This window comes from Chondrus crispus, genomic scaffold (genome assembly GCF_000350225.1).
Source record: "Chondrus crispus Stackhouse genomic scaffold, scaffold_180, whole genome shotgun sequence".
In the NCBI taxonomy this organism is placed as follows: Eukaryota; Rhodophyta; class Florideophyceae; order Gigartinales; family Gigartinaceae; genus Chondrus; species Chondrus crispus.
In genome coordinates, this window is record NW_005179060.1 from 41,279 (window position 1) to 61,404 (window position 20,126).

Here is a 20,126-nt window from a genome sequence, read left to right on the forward strand (position 1 = left end):
CCACGATGGCTGACAGTATTACAGTACGATCCGATCCGTGCTACAGTAGACCACTACAGTACTTCGGTACTGTAGTGATATAGGTTGTTTTGTATATTAAATATGGAGCGGACCGGCGGCGGTGGAGGAGGACAAGCACGGACTTGTCACCCACCGACCGTCAAGGTCCGACGACCCGCTTATTCTAAGGGAGCGCTCGCTAACTACCTTAGAGCGGCACCGAGCGCGGGTTGAGGACGCGCGCGGTACGCCCACGAGTCGGCTCCGCCTGCGCCCGTCGGTACTGGATCGTTACCTAGTACCGCCCCGGGGCGTCGAGGCGTCGAACCGCTCGCGCGTACCGGCGTCCTCCCCGTTCCCGCTTTACCACGCTACCCGGGCCCGCTGCCCGGTGCCGTTAGCTGGTGTCCTGCTTCACCCCCGTCTTCCCGATCGGACGGGGTCTCGGTCGAACTGTGCATACACCCCTATCGCTGGGGGTGTTTATGCTACAGTGTCCAGTTGCACATATCTCGTTCAGCAATTTCCATAGGGTGTTATTCCTTTTGGTCAGCGCATCTGCGATGTTATTCGTCCCAGGTATCCATCTAATGACATCCACCTCCGCCGATTCGAAGCTGTCACGGATATACTGTTTGCCGCAATCTGTACTCGCTACCTTCATGTAGCGTTGTGATGGTATTATAAAGTCCCATCGAGTCCACGACGAGTTCGCTTTTCATCATCGTATTGGGAAAAAGTGAGCGCATCCCCATTTTTAAGTTGAATCCGCGGTCGTCCCCCTCCGCGCTTGCCAAAATTTCCGCTTCGTAACTTGAGTGGCTGACCCGTTTTTGTTTAGTGCTCACCCAATCCAAAATGTCGTACAACTCCGTGCCGTCCTTAGCCGTTGTTCGGACTCTGCATACCACTCCCGTTTGTCCATAAGACTTTCTCGAGTTGATGTTGAAAGATGCATCCGAGAACGTGGAAACAATTGCGCTCACGGCGTTGGGTGGTCGACGAAACAGGATCACTGGTTTCAATTTCTTGATATCGCGGACTATCTCGTTGACCTCCATCAAATGACCTACTCTGAGATTGCTTAGTTTCTGTTGCAGGTGGGAGCTCGCTTATGCAGCGGGGGGCAAGACACTTTTTCCTAGCCAGAGCAAAGTGCCGGCTAGGCTTCTCAGTTGACTTGTTTCAATTTCGCTCGCCTTTGCTTCTGGTTGCTTCCTTCTCTCTCTGCTCAAATGAATCTCCTGCAGTGCTGCCATATATCCGTGCATTGACATTTTGATGGAGCCTCCTGTGTCCTGTGCCACTTCGCAGCCATTGAATAGAAATTTACTATCCACCACCACTTTTCCGACTTCGAACTTTTCTTTCATCCTTTTGATGAAGGCGGTGGCGACATTTATCCCTGCTCCACAGATAAAGTCATCTGTGACCTTAGCGACAATCATTTCGATTCTGCCTATGGCATCACGAAGCACGTATAGTTGATTAAGCCCTTTCACGCGTTCTAGACCACCGGTGCTCAACATCCAGTCTTCGACAGCCTTTGCTCACTGTCTTCCAGCTTCGACGATTCCGTACGGCAGTTTCTCAAGTTTCCATAATACTCCCCGTTGTGCTCCCCATTCGCGCGGAGGCCGAACGTAGATATGGCGTCTGATGGGACCGCTCTGGAGGTATGCTCCCTTTATGTCGGCCATTACCAAACAAAGCCCAGTGAAGGAGCATATCGTAAGCAAGATTCTGATAACGTCAAACTGGGCAGTGGACGAATCCTTGCGGATCCTGTTCTTCTCGAGGTCTCTGTTCCCATGGGGAATGATCCTTGCTTTTAACTTTCGAACTCCGTCCTCATCGGTCTTGACCTTGTACACAACGTGAGATAAAATGACATTTTCATTTGGGGGTATGTCTCTGTCGTGTACTTCATCGTACGCGTCCGCCCAATTTGACGCATGTTCATGGTCGAAAGCCTCCCGAAGGATCCATGGTGGTGCAAATTCCATCCTTCGGCGAGTCACCTGCTCTTTCCCAACAGTCCGTGAAATATCCTCCATGACTTGCGCTCGTCCAGAGTCTAGCCTGCTTCCTTGCGGAGGTTGGTTTATTATACTCTCCTTCCCTATGTCTGCAGTTGGGTTCTCTCCTGTAGAAGCGGCTGGAGGTTGCGAGTCTGCTAGCAGCGTCGCTACGGGACGTGAGCCGGACATGTTCTGTCTATACTGGGCTCCAGATTCAGGATTAGGAACCTCCCCCCTGTCCGGTGAGACGGTTTCTTCTATGCCGTGCATGGTCTCTGCGTGGCCTTCGGGTTCGCTAGCGTCATCAGCGATGAGCTCATCCTCGAGTGACCTTGCCATGAGCTCTTGAGTCAGTGTACTCTTTGGTGCAATTCTGATATCCTCATATGCCACGCGCATGGGTGGGCCCTTTTTCGAGCGTCGCGCGAGGACGCGATGTTCCTGTGCGTCGACTACAGTTGCGCTTACCCATTCCTTTTTTGCGGATTTGCTCGAGGTCTCGTAGTAGACCCAGATGGGGTCTCCTGTGCTTAGGACATCTCTGGCTATGACATGACGGTTCTTGCTATGAATGATAGTGTGAAGAGCCCGTGTGGCTGCTTGCTCTTGGTGGGCCTGAAGCAGTTCTGGCGTGACCTTTGAGCTCGGGAGTCCAAGAACCGATGGTGAGTACCCTTTGGCGAGTTGGAACGAGTTCAGCTTGCGTGACCCAGAGAAGAGATTGGACAGAAAGACTGCACGCGCGACTATTGTTTCTGCGTCCGCGTCCGTGACGTCACTGTCCAATTTTCGAATGATAGCCTTGACAGTTCCATTTTTCCGCTCTACTGCACCGAGCTTGTTGTGGCGTCTCGACGGTCGAGGCCTATACTCAACGCCGTATTGCTTGAAGAGGTTTTGAAAGCGTGGTTTGTCATATGCGTCGTCGGCAGAGACTGTGCGCGGTGTGCCATGTTGACAAAACCAGTATCTCTCGCGGTTGCTCGTCATTGTCTCGATGTTCTGTGTAGCGACGGTCTGCATGTCCGACCAGCCGGACCCTCTGTCCGTCATGTTCATGAGTACATATCGTGTGGTTCTGATCGTGCAATACGTAAAGTCGATCTGGACCTCTTCATTGAACGCAGCATTGACGAACGTGAGTGAGAGCTTGCGCATGATTGCCGGCCGGCCATTTTTTGTACATACTTCGCACTCGCTGCCCACCGTATCAATTGCGTCTGAAAGCTGCTTGTTCAGGATACCAGCTTTGCTACAGATATCCTTGATTTCGGCGGCTGGAGCATGAGTAAATCTATGTAGCTTTTTGGAGAATGCGAGGGGTTTGCGATTTCCAACTGTGCTGATGTTCGCCATGAGAGTGGCAACTGATGACTGCTCGTGTGGAATGATTTCCATCCGTAGCCGTTTGGCCTCATTGGTACGATTGCTTCTGACGTACGTGTACATAGAGAGAGCTCGTACGTCGGTTGGGCATTGGATCTTGATGCAGCTGGGGAGCTCCCTACTGAGTACGTCAGCGTACTCGGTCAAATCCAAGCCAATGATGAGCGGAGATTCGCCCCGAACGAGATCGAATGTCAGTGAGAATGGGTTACAGTACTGATCCATCACAGTCAGTGTCCATGATGCTATAACTGGTCGTGGATCATGACATTGCTCTCCCCAACCGTGTTCATAGTGCTCGTGCGGGGGGTCCAGTTTGAGCTTAATTCCAAGGATATCGCAAATGGCTGCTGCGTTCATGATTCCTCCGGTGGACGACGGTGCTCCTTCGTCAATTATAGGATTGGGATCCGTCTGGAGCGTGACGGATCCCATCACCGAAAATACGGAGGAGTTACTCCCGTGTTAATTTGCTTCTCGCTTTCAGTGTCTTTCCTGGCGGACATCCTCTCCAACCATTGTTGATGCATCGGGTGTTTCTCACATTCAAAATCGCCCTTCCAATGTCCTTTGATTTCACATGCCAGGCAAATGCTGTCCTTTTTCTTTCCAATTCCTGGCAAGATGTAGGATTTCTTTCGGGTGGGTTCACGAACAGAAAAGTCCGTCTTTTTGCGTTTTGTCATCATTGCCCCCCTTCTTTGCGTTGATGGCGTGAGTATGGATCTTGTGATCCATTACTGTAGGGCTATGCGGGGATACATCTTCATCTGCTTTTATGTGGCAAAGAGCTTTTACAGCGTCATCCAAAGTGACGGAGTGCGTGGCATGGTTGTTCTCTTGCAGTTTTGCCCATGATTTTGCGCATCGTTGCAAGTTGTGTCCACTGCGATTGTCATAACTTTTGCCTACTCAATGAGATCTTGAGTCTCGCGGGTGTTGGCGGATATACCAAGCATGGTCCCCCATTTCTCCATTGCCTCCTTCATCAGCACGTTCTTTTTCGAAAGTTCGAGGAAGAAACCGATCGGCACGTCCACTGTGGAACTCGATGACGTCTCATTTTTGTTGAATGAATTAGTGACAAGCTTAGTGACGATATTATTGAAGGTAGCGGATGGAAGTTTGGCGTTCTCCAGTAACAGAACTGCGAAATTCTGACTATCATGTGAGCCTTGAGAAGCATTACACATGTTGAGATACTGCTTGGCCATTCCTTGAAATTTTCTGGCAAAAATATGAGGCTTCTCAGATTTGATCGTCACACATTGATGAATTCCCTGCGAAGACTTGACGAGGCGGCGGATACCGTCAGTTGGAGAGTCTTTTGCGATCAGTTGAACTATGTCGTTGATGAGTTTGAGCTGTGTTTCTGCAGTGGCACTGAGGCTCTGAGTCTCGACATCATCGTCCAAATCAAGTTGTAGAAGGTTGCATCTGATAGCGTTGTCGACAATGTTTCGTTGGTTACGTTCCAGGGAATAGTAAAGCGTGAAAGCAAGCGCGTTCAGCATGCCCTTTGCGCGAATGTCACCTCCCTTGGCGTATCGCTTCACATTTTGTGCCCATGTCTTCATGTCTGTGCGCCACTGATACTTATCGGTGTCGTGTGTCAGCTTCGGCGGAGTCAGAAATGAATGGGGCGCAGAGGCAGAGGCTGGGCCCATAACTATCGTGTGCTCAGACATTGCTTGCGGTTTCTGGTTGGAGCGTGTGGGGTCTGCCGCTTGCGCTTTCAATACGACAGGGAAGAGGGAAGGGCGGTTGGAACAGATGATTCAGCACAGATGCTGGGCGTTGCTGCCGCTATATTTCTTTACTCGCTACCTCCGCTTAAGAAGCTTCCTATTCGCGTTCTATTCGCCCATCGCTCCGCAATTCGGCTGAGCCGATATGGGGTTTAACCTTTTTTTGCATTCTCTGCCCCTGCAGGCCCCGCCGCCTTTCCTTCGCCTCCGCCCTTGTGCAATGGCCTTCTCAACTATTCATCATGGTCATGCTTGACCCATCGCCGCTTACTCGCCTTTGCATATCCGATTTCCCTCGCCTTCGCATCTCCGCTTTCCCTCGCCTTCGCATATGCGCGGTGACTGTCGCTGACATCCGCATGGCCGAATCGGTATTGTCAAAAAGACCCTGATATGATCGCTGTTGTTGTTTTCATGCATTTGCTACTATATTTTGCCCGATGCATTCCACAACACTACGGTATGCATCTCTTTACAGTATAAGTCAACTAAAATATCAATCAAAGGGCACATTGCGTCCATCTTGGGGATCCTGTATAGGGCACTGTAGTACTGTACTATTGTTGACATCAACAAAAGCGCTCTCGACTGTGCGAGATCGACAGTATAATGGTTACAAAATTCTGCAAGAAACATGGACGCTGAATTCGAGCTGCGTATTACCAGGTACAGGTACATGTAAAGGATTATATGCATCACCGGAGAAATACAAGACGTCCGTCGCCTGCTCTACAATTGTACCATAGTGTCTGCAGCTGGACTAGTGTCTAGACGACCGACAATTTGCCTCATATGAGGTCAAATGCTCTACAGTAAAATTTAAACAAAATTTAAGATTTTCGCAAGTATAGAACAAAAGGAGCACATTTTTTACGAAGTAGAACTTTGAACGACTATAAAGACAACTATAAACGACTAGTTAGTAACTGACAAGCCAGCTCAGTGGTCTGCAAGGATGGCTCAGTCTTAGAGGCCGGGGTTCAACTCCTCGCTGAGCACTTTAGTGGTCGAAAAATCCCTTCGGGGATCTCGATGGTTCTTGTTCGTGACCTGCAGCCCAGGACGCTTTATAGCGCCCACTCGAACATGAGATTGAATACGGTGACATCTCATAAAGGGGCATTCCGACACGGCTGCAGGTCTTCCAAGCAAGTCTTTAGACGCAGGATAGAACCATAGGGGGCAAAAGGAGTTTTTATCTCTTTTTGCTCCATTTTACTCAAATGCTGACCAATTTAGTCAGTTTTAAAGGCCTAGAACGCTTTAAGCATTAGTAGTACTTACCTTTGTAAGTAAGATCGTGACGTTCGTCGACATGTTTCTTAAAACAGTCACGCCCAGTCTGGTGATGACAAAGATATACTTCTTTGTCAAAATATACCTTGCAGGCCGAGCAAATAAACTTTGACTTTTTTGTACCTTTGCAAGTATTGCATCTGGATTGATAAAGAGCAGGAGTCTCCTCGCCAGATGCGCTTTTCCGCTTGCGAGTGGTTGGAGTTAGGTGAGTACCAATTCCACTGCCAAGCCCAACATCTTCATCTTCAACAGCACTGTCTGATTCTCGCTGACGTAACGATATACAATCATACTTGTTATCAATCAACTGGTCAGCAAGCTCACAATAAAACTGATTTGGAGACATCTTAGAACCATCTCCTTTTGCACCTGCATACAGTTTCCATGCATCCACAATGCAAATGGCCAATAAAGAAGTGTTGACACACATAGACCACTCCTTGACTTCGAACTTCTTTTCCAAGCCGAGATCATCCTGGCGAGATCTGTTGTGGCGGTCAATCTGAGAGCAAGTCTCATAATACTGCTCGCAGACTGAGTGAATACGGATAGACAATTCCTCTTTTCTTGTCACGCCATGACGTGTACGCCATCTCTCGCGGTAGATTGGAGTTCCTTCGTTGGATGTTCCGACAGAACTAATAAAGTATCTGCGGTCTCGGTCCACCCACATCACTGCCATAAGATGAGGCCCGGCCACCGGCTTCGAAACTAGTGTGAGGTGCTCTCCCTTTTCAGCAATCTCCAGATGAGATAGATATTTCATCGGATATTTCTTGGTAGATGTCTTCACCACACCTGTGAATCTAAGACCTTTCTCATAAAGTGATTCAGCCGTGTGGACAGAAGCAAAGTACGAATCCGCGCAGACAACACGATTGGTGTGAAACCATGGCTGTAACAACCTCAAAGTCACTGCGGTTCCGTGTAAGTGGTCACTTTCAAAATCTTTTTAAGAAGTCTCCTCAGCTGAGACGACGTTCTCAATTCTTATTATGATTCCACTTTTTCCACATGCAGCATTCTTCAACTCACAGCCATTCTCGGGTTTTCGGTCCATGGCCACATAATGAGGAAGACCGGTTTCAATCCAATCTCCTCCAAGTCCATACCAGCGTGACATACTCTCATCAACGCAGATGTTCTGTGATGGAATCACATGTGATGCTCTGTGATCATTGATTGCGACCATGAAGTCCCTGATCATACCCCATCTGTCATTTGAGTCAGCTGGAAAGCTGAACGTGACATTCTGACGAAGCTCCTCGAATCTTCTGCGGGACATGATGTTTCCGAATTGAAGTTGCGGGAGATATTTGCTGGTTTCCTGTGAGCTCCAAAGAGACCTTCTGGTGCTGAATTCAATCCGAGTCATAAGGATTAGCACCCCGAAAAACTTCAAAATTTCACCTCTTGTAGTCAAGCGAAGTCCCCTTGATTCGATTGCATCGTTGGTGTAGGAAACCATTAATGCCAAGTGCTCCTGTGGGAACATTCACATGAAGTAGTCCGTAGGATGCATTTGAGATGGACTGTGACCACGACATATAATCTCATCAATCGGTCGAATCACCTTCCATCTTCTCGGCGGTATCATACCATTTAAATGCATCGTGACTTCCTCACGCTTCCAGGCCCGGCCGTGGACATTCATGAGGCCATCTTGGGAATCCATTTCGTCACTCTCAGAGATCCTCGTACTCGGGCTGAGTGCTCCTTCCATTGGCGTCACGCTGTCCTCTGTAGGCTCCGGTTGCGCATAATGGTCAGTCTCTTGATGGATATGATCTTCAGGACCGTCATCGATCAGGTCCATCACTTCACCAGCCTTGATGTTAGCTATGCGAAGCGTGACTTCCTTGACGCCATCTGATAATTCCCATTTAGACCTGACTGAAGTGACACTGCGACCCTTCACTTTGTCAGTTTTCATGCCAATGACAGTTCCCGTGACCAACTTGATCTTCCAGGAGGCTAGATACATGCGACGACATTTACTCTGAGCTGTGAGCAGTCTTGCACGAGTGTGGACGCGGTTACCTGCAATAATTCGAGGATCATTGACGCTCACCATTTTGAAGAAATTTAGGGAAGAGGAAGACGAATTGTTGATTAGGGAAGACTGAGATACGGAATTGAATGTTTTCTGGTTTGTCAACGTTTAGTACTCTATTCGTAAGCTTTTCACTACAGTAGCGATAAATTTCTACAATTATTCGAATTGCAAAAGCCCGCCTAAAAACTGGCCTCATATGAGGCCATTTGTCACCTAGACACTAGCGATAGGGCAAGCGATTTACCGCATATGAGGACAGCATATTTTTGCAAAAATACTAAATCGAACCTTCAGAAGGTGGTTTGAAACAGTGGCCATCAAAGTTGAAAAGAAATAAAATTCGCAGATTTTATGTTATGATAACGCTTAGTCGGATAGACACTGTACACCATTTCTTTATCGTACGTGCCCTCAGCAATGACATCTTGATCTTCTGCAAGCAGAACACCAGGATAGCAGTTTTGAATACACTGAAAGACTGATAATCTGGTACAGTTCAAATGACCAGTTTCCCTTTTTAACCAGCGTTTTGGTTTCTAAGATATCATACAAAACGTTTCGAGAGAGCTCATGCAAGCTTCTTTTCCAGGCATTTCTAAAAACGACGGAAAGGGACGTGTAGTTCTCACCAACACCTTTCCTTTCGCTACGAAGGAATCAGGTACGGGGGCGATGGTGTTTTTCTCCTTCTTAGTGAGAAAGCGCAAGTCTAGAAAAATACAAGTTGAAAAAGAATCCCTATATTAGAACAGCCGTCCAATAGACACTTACTAGTTCTTCCTTTCTTGCTGTGAATCTGCAACTTCGAATATATGTTGTTTTCATGTTATCGCTGCAATGCAGCAGACTTGTAAATGCTTAATATCGGTAGTTTAGAGAGGCTCAATGAAGATAAGCCACTTGCCTGTGACGAGTTGTTGGAGTTAAAGCAACAAATACAAAGGACATAAGGAGGGCTTCGTGTTTTCACAAGAAACGAAGAGGATTCCTGAAGAGAAACCTGATGCACACAAAATCTGCCTGGTAGCAGAGACCAAGACAAACAAGGCATGTCGGTAGTGGAAATCAAAAACAAATCAGCAATGGGCAACCATTGAACATCGATGAAGCACTCTGCAATTGCCTGTGTATCTGGAAAACACCGAAATTGCTTGTGCCGCATGTTTGTGCAACAGCTAGGGCGTCTTCACAATTCACGTATGCATTAGAGGAACCCTCCTCTTCCATTAAAGTGCAATCCAAAGGATACTCGTGAAGTTATTTTTTACCTCACAGCTTCGCCCATCCGTTCCACGACTCGAGCTAGTCTCTGCGCACCGCCTGCATTTTCCAATGTCTGGGCTAGACCCTTCGCGTTGCGATCGAGTACATCGACGAACCCCGGGGGTGCACCGACAACTTGAACAAACTTGGCCCACTCAGCACGCTCCCCTTCGCTTGCCAGAACATCTGCCCAGACCCTGGATGTGATAATCGCATCGCCAAAGCGACCTCCGACGAGAATACCGCCGTCGATGACATTCCGAGCGCGTCGAAGGACTTTTACGACATTATCTATTTCACTTCCATACACAACGGCGCTTGGACTTCCGCGGAACAATTCCGACAGGCCGACATACTTGGTTCTCAAAGCACCTTCGCGTGCTGCTCTCGGCACTGCGAAACGGACTCCTACGGTTGGTGAATCCTTCTCATCGCCTAAGATGCGAGCTTTGATATTTGTTCGACCCCATGTTCGACCTCCGGTGATCTGAACGACGGCGACGTACGGATTGTCCCCGATGATCCGCTTCCACGTTCTTACTTCGAACTCGCGCTTCAGTGCTCTTACGTTCAGAGCCATGCTCAGGGCAACAGAACTTACGCGGTCCTTGGTCAGACACGACACGGGGGAGGCACCAGGTGTCTTAGGTAAACTGCGATCACTTCATGCACCCGCAACTGGATCCGCCAGAAAGTAACAGACGTTCTGCTGTGGTGCCAATTGTAGCCTGCTATGCGGAGAGTTGCGGATATTGAAGACTGGTATAGAAATGCTCTGTGAAGGTCGGCGTTTTTGATCCGTAAAGCCCAAAATGTTTTATAATTTCGCGAAATTAAAGCATCCCGCACTCAAAATTGCCATATTTTCCGACGGAAATGAAGTGCTGCACATTCTGGAATACGTCTTCTTCGTTGTGCCGCAGAGAAGAAGAGCAGCACGCCCGCGCCGAACATCGACATCGAGCAACCGGACGGATCGTTTCTATGTGCATGAGATAACCTCACAGAGACGTAAACCGCTACATTGTCTTGTGGCGTGCGGCCGCTCAGTTCCCAGGTTTGTCAAGCTCTGACGTTTGGTTTACAGGGAGCACAAGCGGTTGAGCGATGTCTTACCTGCTACCACATCTCGAGACAGCAGAAGCTGTCAATAATGCTTTGCAGACCGAAGAGGAGCGCGTGGTCGTCATTCGCTGGGGTACAGACTCCGACCCGACTTGCATGATCATGGATGAGACGCTGTACAAAGTGGCAGAGTTGGTAAAGAACTTTGCAGTGATCTACCTTGTCGACATCTCACAGGTGACAGCTTTTAACGAGGACTACCAACTGACAGATCCATGCACCGTCATGTTTTTCCACAGGGACAAGCACATCATGGTCGACATGGGAACTGGAAACAACAACAAGATAACCTTCCCCATGACGAATACACAAGACCTGATTGACATAATTGAGGTCGTCTATCGTGGTGCAAGAAAAGGCAGGGGCCTCGTAGACGCTCCACGCGACTACAGCACAAAGCTGCAGTATTAGACTAAGTTTACATATCAACGAAACAGTTGAAAGCAGTGTATGTGATAAATAAGGCAGGTATGAGAGCGGAGACACGTGTAACGGCTCTTATGCAGTAGAGGGCATTGATCCCCGTCGCCCAAACAGAGCGGCGACAATTTCATCTACCGGTCCACCATCAGGAAGAGGGATGGGCGCGAGAAACCCGACGAGCTTCTCATGCACATCGTACTTGAGACGGCGACCCTTGGCGTAAGATCTGTCCCGCTTCTTCTTGACCTTGCCACCTTTCGACAGCTTAGAGTACTGTAACCCTCCTCCGGCAGCTTCTCCACTCTCGATGATTTCACGAAGTAGAATCCTGTAGAAGTCACCGTCATCGTACTCCAACTCATTGGAACCTTGCAACATCTCGAGGCCATCACCAAGCAAAGAAAAGGACTCCCGCACTCGTTGAGTCTTCGCTAGATGTTTCCCAGAGGCTAAAGAAGCTTTCACCTGTGCGCTCACAGTCGTGTCGATGGTCTTGAACCCCCCTTTCGGAACTGCTCCTGAGGCTTCGTCAACCTTTGACCCCCAATGATCTAGAACAGTATTTCTCCATTTCTCGAAATCCTTGTCAGAATGCTTATCTTGAGAAGATGGCCAAGTGGCGCAATACGCTTTGCAAGCCTGTTTTGCAAGAGACGACATACTGCTTTCTGTCATCTTCATGCTGTCGCTGAGCTCCTCATCTGGGGTCCACGAACTACACCCTTCTCTCAAGGCATTGCTCGGGAACTGGCGTGCTAAAGAGACAAAATTTTGCACTCTAATTCGGAAATTCACGACAGCATCATACAGATCCTGTATAACGATGTGACAACGGCAACACGGAAGGAAAAGCAGTTAGAAAATGCAATTAGATGTGTCACTTGGTGTGGATCGTATGCGCAGGGTCATTATCTTCAGAGAATGGATAAACCGCTATTTTCATAGCCAAAGCATTCAATTGTCTAGCACGGTAAATACTCATCATGAGCAATCACTGGCATACCACCCACTGTGGGTGAATCGAGAGTATGTAAGGACAACTTACCTTTTGTTTCCGCACAACATGGGCCCGTGTGATCTCCCGTTTCTCGACCTCTACCAATCGAGCTGCAACGGCTCGTTCCTCTGCTTTCAATCGCTCAGCGCGACTTGAGATTATCTGTTCTTCATCTTGTCGCGCATCATCCAGTCCAGGGAGGTCGTCTCCGACTTCAAGGACACCGTCAGATATAGACTTGTCACTAGAATCATGATCGCTGCGAGAAAAATGATCCGGAAGTTCAAATGCTTCAGGCTCTAAATCCGCGTCTCTTCTTGAAACACGCTTCCCTTTGTACCGGCGCCCCTCAAGGACGACAGCAGCACGGTACGGAAGCTTCCGTTTCTTCTGTCGAGTGTGACTGGAATCATCATGAGGATGCTGACTGCTGTCCGAAGCTGATGATGACGGTACGGGTGAGGCAGGTCGCGGGCTTTGAGGACGCTCTGACGATCGGCTCGGCCGTGGATTTTCAAATTCCGACAAGTCCAGGTGAACTGAGGGCATCAGCGGGGGGTTTGAGCAATCCTACCTCTCCGCGAGGCAAGAGTGGCAATATCACCTTATTAATAGTGCCCAGTTGGAGCAGTCAGGTGCTTGTGGGTCAAACAATTGGCGACGGCGGAAGTGGTGGCGTCGGCGGTGCTTATGTACTACTGTAGCATGGGGGTAGAAGGGGGGTAGAAGGGGGGTAGAGAAGCCCACTACTCCCAGCGCTGTTATTGGCTCAATACTTGTACACGTGGAGCATATTAATAACTTGTGCAATTACTATTGTAACCCTAATTTAGGCATTGCTAGATCCCGTCTTCACCCATACTCCCGCCAAAGTGAAGGCCCACTTGCCTATGCTGTGCTTTGTCGCTTGGCAGAGTACTGCTTCTGCCCAGCTATCCCATTTTCCGTGCATTGATACAGCGAAAGACAAAGTGTGAAAGAAAGGCCTTTCCACGGCTATGGATCCTGCAGCAGGAGCAACAGCAACTCACGAATTGACGGGCGGCGAACGCGAATGGTACGACCGCTATGATAGGCAGATTCGCCTCTGGGGTGTTGAGGCGCAACGCAGACTTGCTGAGTCGCACGTTTTAATTGCAGGGACCTCATGTAGTCTCCTCGGTCACGAACTGGCAAAAAACGTCGTCCTTTCTGGTATAGCCCGTCTGGGGCTATATTCTTCCAGCAAATCGTGCGGCCGTGGGTTTTTGGGCTCAAATCTCAATGCCACTGTTGAATCTTTGTGTGACATGAACCCTCACGTCAGAGTGGATGTCATTGAGGATATCTTGCCCACCATTCATGAATTCACAATTGTTTGCGCGATTGGCATGTCAAAGAAAGAAGAACTTGTTATTGCAAACGCTTGCCGCGAAAAAGGCGTTGCTTTTTGTACTGGTCGCACCGCGGGTACAGTTGGATGGGTTTTCTTTGATTTTGGAAAAAGCTACAAGTTCCAGGTCAAAGCGAAGAAAGATCCCAAGGCTGAAACTGAGTCGACTGCAATGCAAGAGAACGAAATATCGTTTTGCACATACGCCGAAGCGGTCGGTGCACCTTGGGGGAAGGAGACGAGACGATCGGAGTTTGGCTGGCATGTAGCGTTGAGTTTGCTTGAGTTTGAAGGGCAGCACGGCAGGATGCCTGTCGGCGATGAGGCCGACCAAAAGGCGCTTTTAGATACTTACGACAAGCTTAAAGCGGAGAAGAAGCCATCTCATTCAAAAGAGGAGCTACTAGTGCAAGTTGGCACTGTGGCACAGTTTACAATTCCTCCTGTGGCCGCCATCGTTGGCGGAATGTGGGGAAGAGAAGTTATCAAATACGTATCTGGCAAAGACGAGCCAATCAACAACTTCTTTTTCTTTAACTCGAAGACTAGCTCAGGTTCTCTCGAACGATTAGGTCCCTCAGAATTGGTGTGAAAGTGGACGACGCTGAAGAGAGTCGCATCATGCCTGCCGCATTGTAATTCTCCTGTACAGACTTGCCACGGGCACACAGTAAAACATCATTTTCCTTTCACGTCTTCATAAGGGTTTTCGCCTGCTTCAACTTTGGCTTGGACCCCAATGCTGGCCGCCGATGCCCGGAGCTTTTGCAACTGCACTTTTTGATCGTCACTCAAAGCCTCGACGTCTTCGTCCGCCATTTCGCGACCAACCCCAAAGAGGTCCTGCTCGGTGGCATTGTATGCAAAACAAGTCGTCACGTCAGTTTCATGAGAGCACGCACTTCAAAGGTCGGAGCACATGGTGCGTTCCAGCTTACCGCTTCCACCGTTAAATGAGCTGCGTAGTCTTGCCATTGCTTCATGAACTGTTGGTGCTGTTCCTCGCTGACATTGCGATGGGCTTGAAATTCTTGCCGCAAGTACTATTCCAGTAAGAGAAAGAATTGTACATGTTAGATGTTGCCGCCACAACGCTCCTCATGATAGGCGAAGCATTCATGTTCATGCACATACCTTGTCGCCCACCGACCTGTACAGATCTGGAAGCTTCTGTCTATGAAGGCGGAGAATGCTTTTGTACAGTGATAGCACCTTTATTCTAGACATACGGGAGTTTCCAGATCACAATGAAAGTAGTAAGCGAGAGTTGCTCATCTAATCGTCCTGGTGAAGTGCCAACGAACAGTCCATGGGGTAGGTCCCATTTTACTTGTCATAGATAAAAAATAGGTCCCAAAAATATTTAAGGTTTCACAAAGGCCTCGACGCAACCTTGGGCCCCATACTACGTTCCGTGTGTGTCTTTACATTTGGTCAACGACGACGGGAGACCTAGTTTTATGGCGTCAGTGACTATTTCTTCTGACCCTCTAGCACAGTGAATCGCAACAAAACATCAATTGTACCTGTGCACAAGTGGGTAGGAAGTGAAGTGAAATCCGCAAGTGTAACAGCCGAAGAAGTTACAGCAATGACATCGCTATCCTGCCTTGTTCTTTGTGTGGTTTCAAAGACAAAGCTGCTACATCGTGTTCTCTGAGTCTCGCATTCAAGATGAATAGATAAAGCGTGTGCCACTGATAAGACAATGCGGAAAAGTATTGTACCAGCAACAAGACGGGCCAGCGCGACGAACTAGTTTTGAAAGTTGTGTTGGGCTATTTTACCTGCGCAGCGATCAGCGCAGCGTGATCTATGCGAAACCGAATTAGACGCTCCCAAATACATTGCAGCCTGGGTCAAGACTCAAATATTTACGTAATCACTCCAATTCAGCCGCATTCCGATGACAAAAAGCAGCGCGAACACCTTCTAAAACAAGCACGAAGCGTATGCAGCCATGGTGGTTGCTCTACACGAGCTCAATGATACCCATAGGCGCATTGTCGCCCCTCCTTGGCATGGTGCGCAGCACGCGAGTGTATCCTCCATTCCTGTCTCCATACCTCTCTGGCACCTGTTCGAAAAGCGCGTGCACAAGGGCCTTATCGTAGATGTAGCCAAGGGCCTGCCTCCTCGCATGCAGCGAGCCATCCTTCGCGAGAGTGATCATGTGATCCGCAGGCTTGCGCACGGCCTGAGCACGCGCATGGGTGGTCTGGATGCGGCCGTGCCGAATGAGCTCGGTCGTAAGCGCACGAAGAAGCGCCTTGCGCTGGTCGGCCGGCTTGTTCAGCTTCGCAATGCGCTTCCCGTGACGCATGGCTTCAATGGTTGGCATCGCCGGGAGAGGAGCGACAATGGGCATGGAGGATGGAAGAACGACGCGGTTGCTCACTGCAATTGCAGTCCCCCGGAATTGGTGCCGACTGCATGTTGCACTTCCGGCAAAGTCCTTCCCGGTAGAAAGACCCGCCGGCGCAAACGGTGCGAAAGCCGGACCCTTCATCGATCGCGTTTGTCCGATAAGAGGATACGGGTCAAAGAATAGGTTGGAGTCGTAGTGGTAAACAAAATCGCACAATGCAACGGTACTGAAGAGCAGGAGCAGAGGATGGGGTGGGTTAGATGTTTCTGAGACGAAGGAGGCCGCGGGAGCTCGCAGGATGTTGAAATTTTTGGCGAGATTGCAGCTCTCGCAAAGCGGCCGAGATAACCCTAATTCTGAATATGCTTGGAAGAATTTTTGCATTGTTTTCACAAGACGCACACTTCCGGCTCTAAAATTTTGGAGCTCACCTGTTTGTTGGTCCCACGAATGCCATGTACTCGCAATGCGTTAAGAGACAAGCATAAGTGAAATGAAGAAAGACATTGGCGTGTTGCTTCTCTCCACTCTGAATACCATCGTAGACCGAGGTTCATTGTCTACAGAGAGCTACCCAAAGATGCTTGCCTTAACATGGTCAAGGCTTGTGTAAAGAGCTACCAGACTGCATCGGTTGCCACGCACTCCTTAGAGCACATGCCAGAGCGTGTCCCACTAGTGCATAGTTTTGTCTCTGTTAGGTGCTGCAAAAACTGTGGTCGGTCTGATCAGTAGAGCGCAGAAAGAGGAGGATGTAGGCCGTGACTCGCATGGGTTTTTGCTCGCTTCCGTATGAGCACCGCATAAGGTCGGGGATGCCCTGGGGGAGGAGGTTTCCTGTGCGCAGAGGCACGAGCCAATGAGGTTGACACAAAACACGGCACAACACTTGGGGCAAGGAGAGAAAAACGGCAGTCGAGGCGGAAGCGACGGAGAAGATGGGCTCTAACCATTAGAAATTCACGCATTTATTTTCGCCATGTATAAAACCAACTGGTCGCCGCTCCAGAAAGCAGAGAGCGTCAAGCAATCGCCGCTTCTAACGAACTACACAACAAAAAATACCTGAAAGCCTGGATTCCGGGGACGAAGGTCGATGCACAGCTGCCTATGTTCACGAAAAGGGCCGGGTGCTGGTAAGGTCAGGTAGCGAGAGGGCCTAAAAAGCGAGGGCGCTCAAAACTCTTCGGCCTTGGCCGGGGGCATGGCACCAGGCGTGGACGGGGCGACTAATTCTGAGTGGATGTGAGCGTCGTCCGGGATGGAGTCTTGGGCGTCGTGGCCGGGATGGTTGACGTGTTCTGCCTCATCTACATTCGCACCGTAGAGGGTGAAGGCCGAGGGTTGCAAGCAGGCGCCGACAGGGTCGATGCACTTGGCAAACCCGGAGCGCGGCTGGCCCTGCGCGTCTTGAGACTCCCAGCTGAGAACGTTGCCCATGGTGATATGCGGAGGCGGCTTGCCGGCGGAAGGCCTGGGTGTGGATGAGGTTGCAATGGAAAGGCGGGTGGTGCGCGAAGGTGGAAGAGGAGGGACTAAAAAGCGATGGGGTGGTGCAAGTATTGCAAGTATAACAACCTTCAAGAAGGACGTTTCCCGTACAGTTTTGACTCAAAACTGTACGGGAAGCGTACCCGGTACGACCACCGTGTGTCGCAATACAGTATGGGAAATTCTGTAACTTTCCTAGTTCGTGTGTCGGCACATCGCGGTTTGGCGGAGCAATGATTGGTGGAACGACGTGGCGCACGACAGAATGGAATCTTTTTAATCGCACGTAATCCTCTTCAATGTTCATTTGTGTTGTCCACATCGGAGCGCTTCTCCACTGTCTTCTGCCAGCGTGAGAGCAAACCGGTAAGATTCTCATCACAACTCGAAGACGTTTGAGATCGCAGTTTTCTCCGCGCTTGTGTCATATTAGTCCTGGAGGAGTCTTCTTTGAAAACGCGTCGTTTGCCTTCGCATCGACGACGTTGGACGAAGAGAAGCCTGCTCTCGCCCTCAAAACTATAGCACGGCATACTGCCCCAAGTAAGGCCTACTGTACAGTAGTTTGTTAAACAAACTTGTAAGTGCTCCCCAGCACGTGTGCGCTTCAAAATAGTGCATCTCCCCTGCCTTTGAGAAACCAGGCGCCTACGCTCCAAGCTTCTACCTCCACTACAACAGCTTGGCACATGCTGCATTCAGTTGTCATTCAAGGCGTTGTCAGTGCGCTGTGTAGTGCCGCTCCCAGCCCACGGAACCTTCATCACTTCGGCCAGAGGAACGGGAATTTTTATTTTCGCCTCCTAAAATATCCGCATTAGCACTGATGCACGAACACGTTCCCATGTATTAACTCCTGCTCAAGATATATCTGCTCACCAGTGTTTTAATTTTTCCAGTACGACAGCTTGCGAAAGGTACCCGTCCACCGTGCACCTAGTCAAACTATGGAAACAAAACGCTTAGTCCCCACATCGCACCAACCGTAATTCTTCCACGAACACCTCCCGAGATATATTCAGAGTACATTTGACCGCATACTGTGCATTAACTTAAACCCTCGTGAGGTTCAGCTGCAGACTTAGATGTGCCTTGGCTTAAATACTGATGTTTGCGATTTGCAAGGGCAAGATTCACAAAAGAAACACCTCCAGTGGATAGAAAAGATACTAGAAAGAGAGAGAAAACCTTACCCCCTCCCGCTGGTGTGAGACTCCGCGTTTAAAACGTTCGTAGACGACGGTCCGGGACTTCCTGATTCAATTGCAGCATGGCAATCATTCATGCTTCCACGTCCACACATCTTGAGATGGCTGCTCTATTATCACTCTGCATGTCACCACTCACCGAAGATCACACGTAACCTATTCATTGGGAGCTATTGCCAGACCAAGGCGACCTTCGCGGCCGAGTGAGCACAAGCACCTCGTGTTCTGAGCAACTTCTGCTTTCAGAAGAAGCAACCCATTTGCTCACTGCTACTGCACTTCAAACTTGAGCGCCTCAGTCCATCGCTCCGGAGGGCAATCGTACGTCACATGGACCCCACTCTTGCACGGAGGGGCACCAGGGTCTGTGTCTTGGCAACATGCCCATCTTCTGCCATACCTCGGGCCCTTAACATGGTCGAGAGCCGGATCATCGAAGTGGTGGTCTGCAATGGAGCAACAAACTGCGGTCAGTAACCCGCTGGTCTAATGCGTTTGATATTATGCCAAGGAACAGCATCCTACATACCTTCGTAGAGATTTAGGGGCTGTGGATTTCCCATTATGTCTCCGTGATAGCGACAGCTTCCCGGAAAGTTTTCATGAGACGTGAAAGTCTCTCCGCATCGCACACATGTACTTTGCTTCGCAGATATGACTGTGGGGCACTTTTGGATCGATGTCTTCGAGGGAACAAAACGAAACCGCCGCGTGCGTTTGACCATCGCCCTGCCTTCGCAGTGGCCAAAGTTCACGGACAACCCTCGGGGCACAGGACACGCTACAAATGCAGTTGCCATATTTGGGATAAGCACAACTCCACAGAGCGCACGTAGAAATGGATGCGCAGAAGGCTTGCACCCTCTGTAGCTCCATGGAGATGGGCGGTGAGAGTGATTCACAAGAGGAATTTTGCTAGATTTTCCATCGCTAGTATGAAATTTGGCTAGGTCGAAAAAGAACAGGGGCTGTGAGAAGCGGGTTTTGCTTACCGGTATTAGTTCGTTCCGGCGATGATTACTTCGCAGCCCTTTCCTCATTCGTGAGACTTTCCGCTCGCGTCAGAAGCAAACTGGTAGAAAATATGCCACATCAGAGTAGAGGAAGGCAGGGGCCTGTATTTGGTTTGACTGGTACAATCTGGTGCCACGCAAATAGGCACGGCCGTCGACAAAGCTGCGAACGGCTTCTCTCCGCACTTCAACTCTCCGCCGATCACTACAATCATACTATACAGTATGTAAGCGCGCTGGGAACAAATCTATCGCGTGCTGGTGAGTGATGGGAGTGGGACAGCTGAAACGATGCCCGTACCTCCTTGAAGATGAAGAATTACGTCGCATTAGTCTCAGATGGTTGGGGTCTATAC

The 20,126-nt window shown here is 49.5% G+C and overlaps 6 protein-coding genes; 3 read left to right on the plus strand and 3 right to left on the minus strand.

The window, feature by feature from the left end:
- Positions 1 to 10,880: 10,880 nt before the first annotated feature.
- On the plus strand, positions 10,881 to 11,309 carry CHC_T00010027001 (Thioredoxin-like protein 4A). The gene has a single exon (XM_005714648.1). The coding sequence runs from the start codon at positions 10,881 to 10,883 to the stop codon at positions 11,307 to 11,309; it is 429 nt and encodes a 142-aa protein (XP_005714705.1).
- Positions 11,310 to 13,316: 2,007 nt separating this feature from the next.
- CHC_T00003230001 (hypothetical protein) lies at positions 13,317 to 14,382 on the plus strand. XM_005714649.1 is given in 2 exon segments: positions 13,317 to 14,282; positions 14,283 to 14,382. The coding sequence occupies 1 exon segment, from the start codon at positions 13,317 to 13,319 to the stop codon at positions 14,280 to 14,282; it is 966 nt and encodes a 321-aa protein (XP_005714706.1). The 3' UTR covers positions 14,283 to 14,382.
- Positions 14,383 to 14,879: 497 nt separating this feature from the next.
- Positions 14,880 to 14,969, plus strand: CHC_T00003231001 (hypothetical protein). The gene has a single exon (XM_005714650.1). The coding sequence runs from the start codon at positions 14,880 to 14,882 to the stop codon at positions 14,967 to 14,969; it is 90 nt and encodes a 29-aa protein (XP_005714707.1).
- Positions 14,970 to 15,449: 480 nt separating this feature from the next.
- CHC_T00003232001 (hypothetical protein) lies at positions 15,450 to 16,442 on the minus strand. XM_005714651.1 is given in 2 exon segments: positions 15,450 to 15,662; positions 15,663 to 16,442. 1 exon segment carries the CDS (start codon positions 16,440 to 16,442, stop codon positions 15,663 to 15,665), a length of 780 nt encoding a protein of 259 aa, XP_005714708.1. The 3' UTR covers positions 15,450 to 15,662.
- A 555-nt stretch (positions 16,443 to 16,997) lies between these two features.
- CHC_T00003233001 (hypothetical protein) lies at positions 16,998 to 17,928 on the minus strand. XM_005714652.1 is given in 2 exon segments: positions 16,998 to 17,364; positions 17,365 to 17,928. 1 exon segment carries the CDS (start codon positions 17,926 to 17,928, stop codon positions 17,365 to 17,367), a length of 564 nt encoding a protein of 187 aa, XP_005714709.1. The 3' UTR covers positions 16,998 to 17,364.
- A 483-nt stretch (positions 17,929 to 18,411) lies between these two features.
- Positions 18,412 to 19,797, minus strand: CHC_T00003234001 (hypothetical protein). XM_005714653.1 is given in 2 exon segments: positions 18,412 to 19,278; positions 19,279 to 19,797. The coding sequence occupies 1 exon segment, from the start codon at positions 19,795 to 19,797 to the stop codon at positions 19,279 to 19,281; it is 519 nt and encodes a 172-aa protein (XP_005714710.1). The 3' UTR covers positions 18,412 to 19,278.
- Positions 19,798 to 20,126: the final 329 nt, after the last annotated feature.

Coding starts and splice junctions, on each gene's coding strand:
- CHC_T00010027001 (XM_005714648.1), top strand. CDS start 10,881: ATGTCTTACCTGCTACCACATCTCGAGACAGCAGAAGCTGTCAATAAT.
- CHC_T00003230001 (XM_005714649.1), top strand. CDS start 13,317: ATGGATCCTGCAGCAGGAGCAACAGCAACTCACGAATTGACGGGCGGC.
- CHC_T00003231001 (XM_005714650.1), top strand. CDS start 14,880: ATGCTTTTGTACAGTGATAGCACCTTTATTCTAGACATACGGGAGTTT.
- CHC_T00003232001 (XM_005714651.1), bottom strand. CDS start 16,442: ATGCAAAAATTCTTCCAAGCATATTCAGAATTAGGGTTATCTCGGCCG.
- CHC_T00003233001 (XM_005714652.1), bottom strand. CDS start 17,928: ATGAGAATCTTACCGGTTTGCTCTCACGCTGGCAGAAGACAGTGGAGA.
- CHC_T00003234001 (XM_005714653.1), bottom strand. CDS start 19,797: ATGAGGAAAGGGCTGCGAAGTAATCATCGCCGGAACGAACTAATACCG.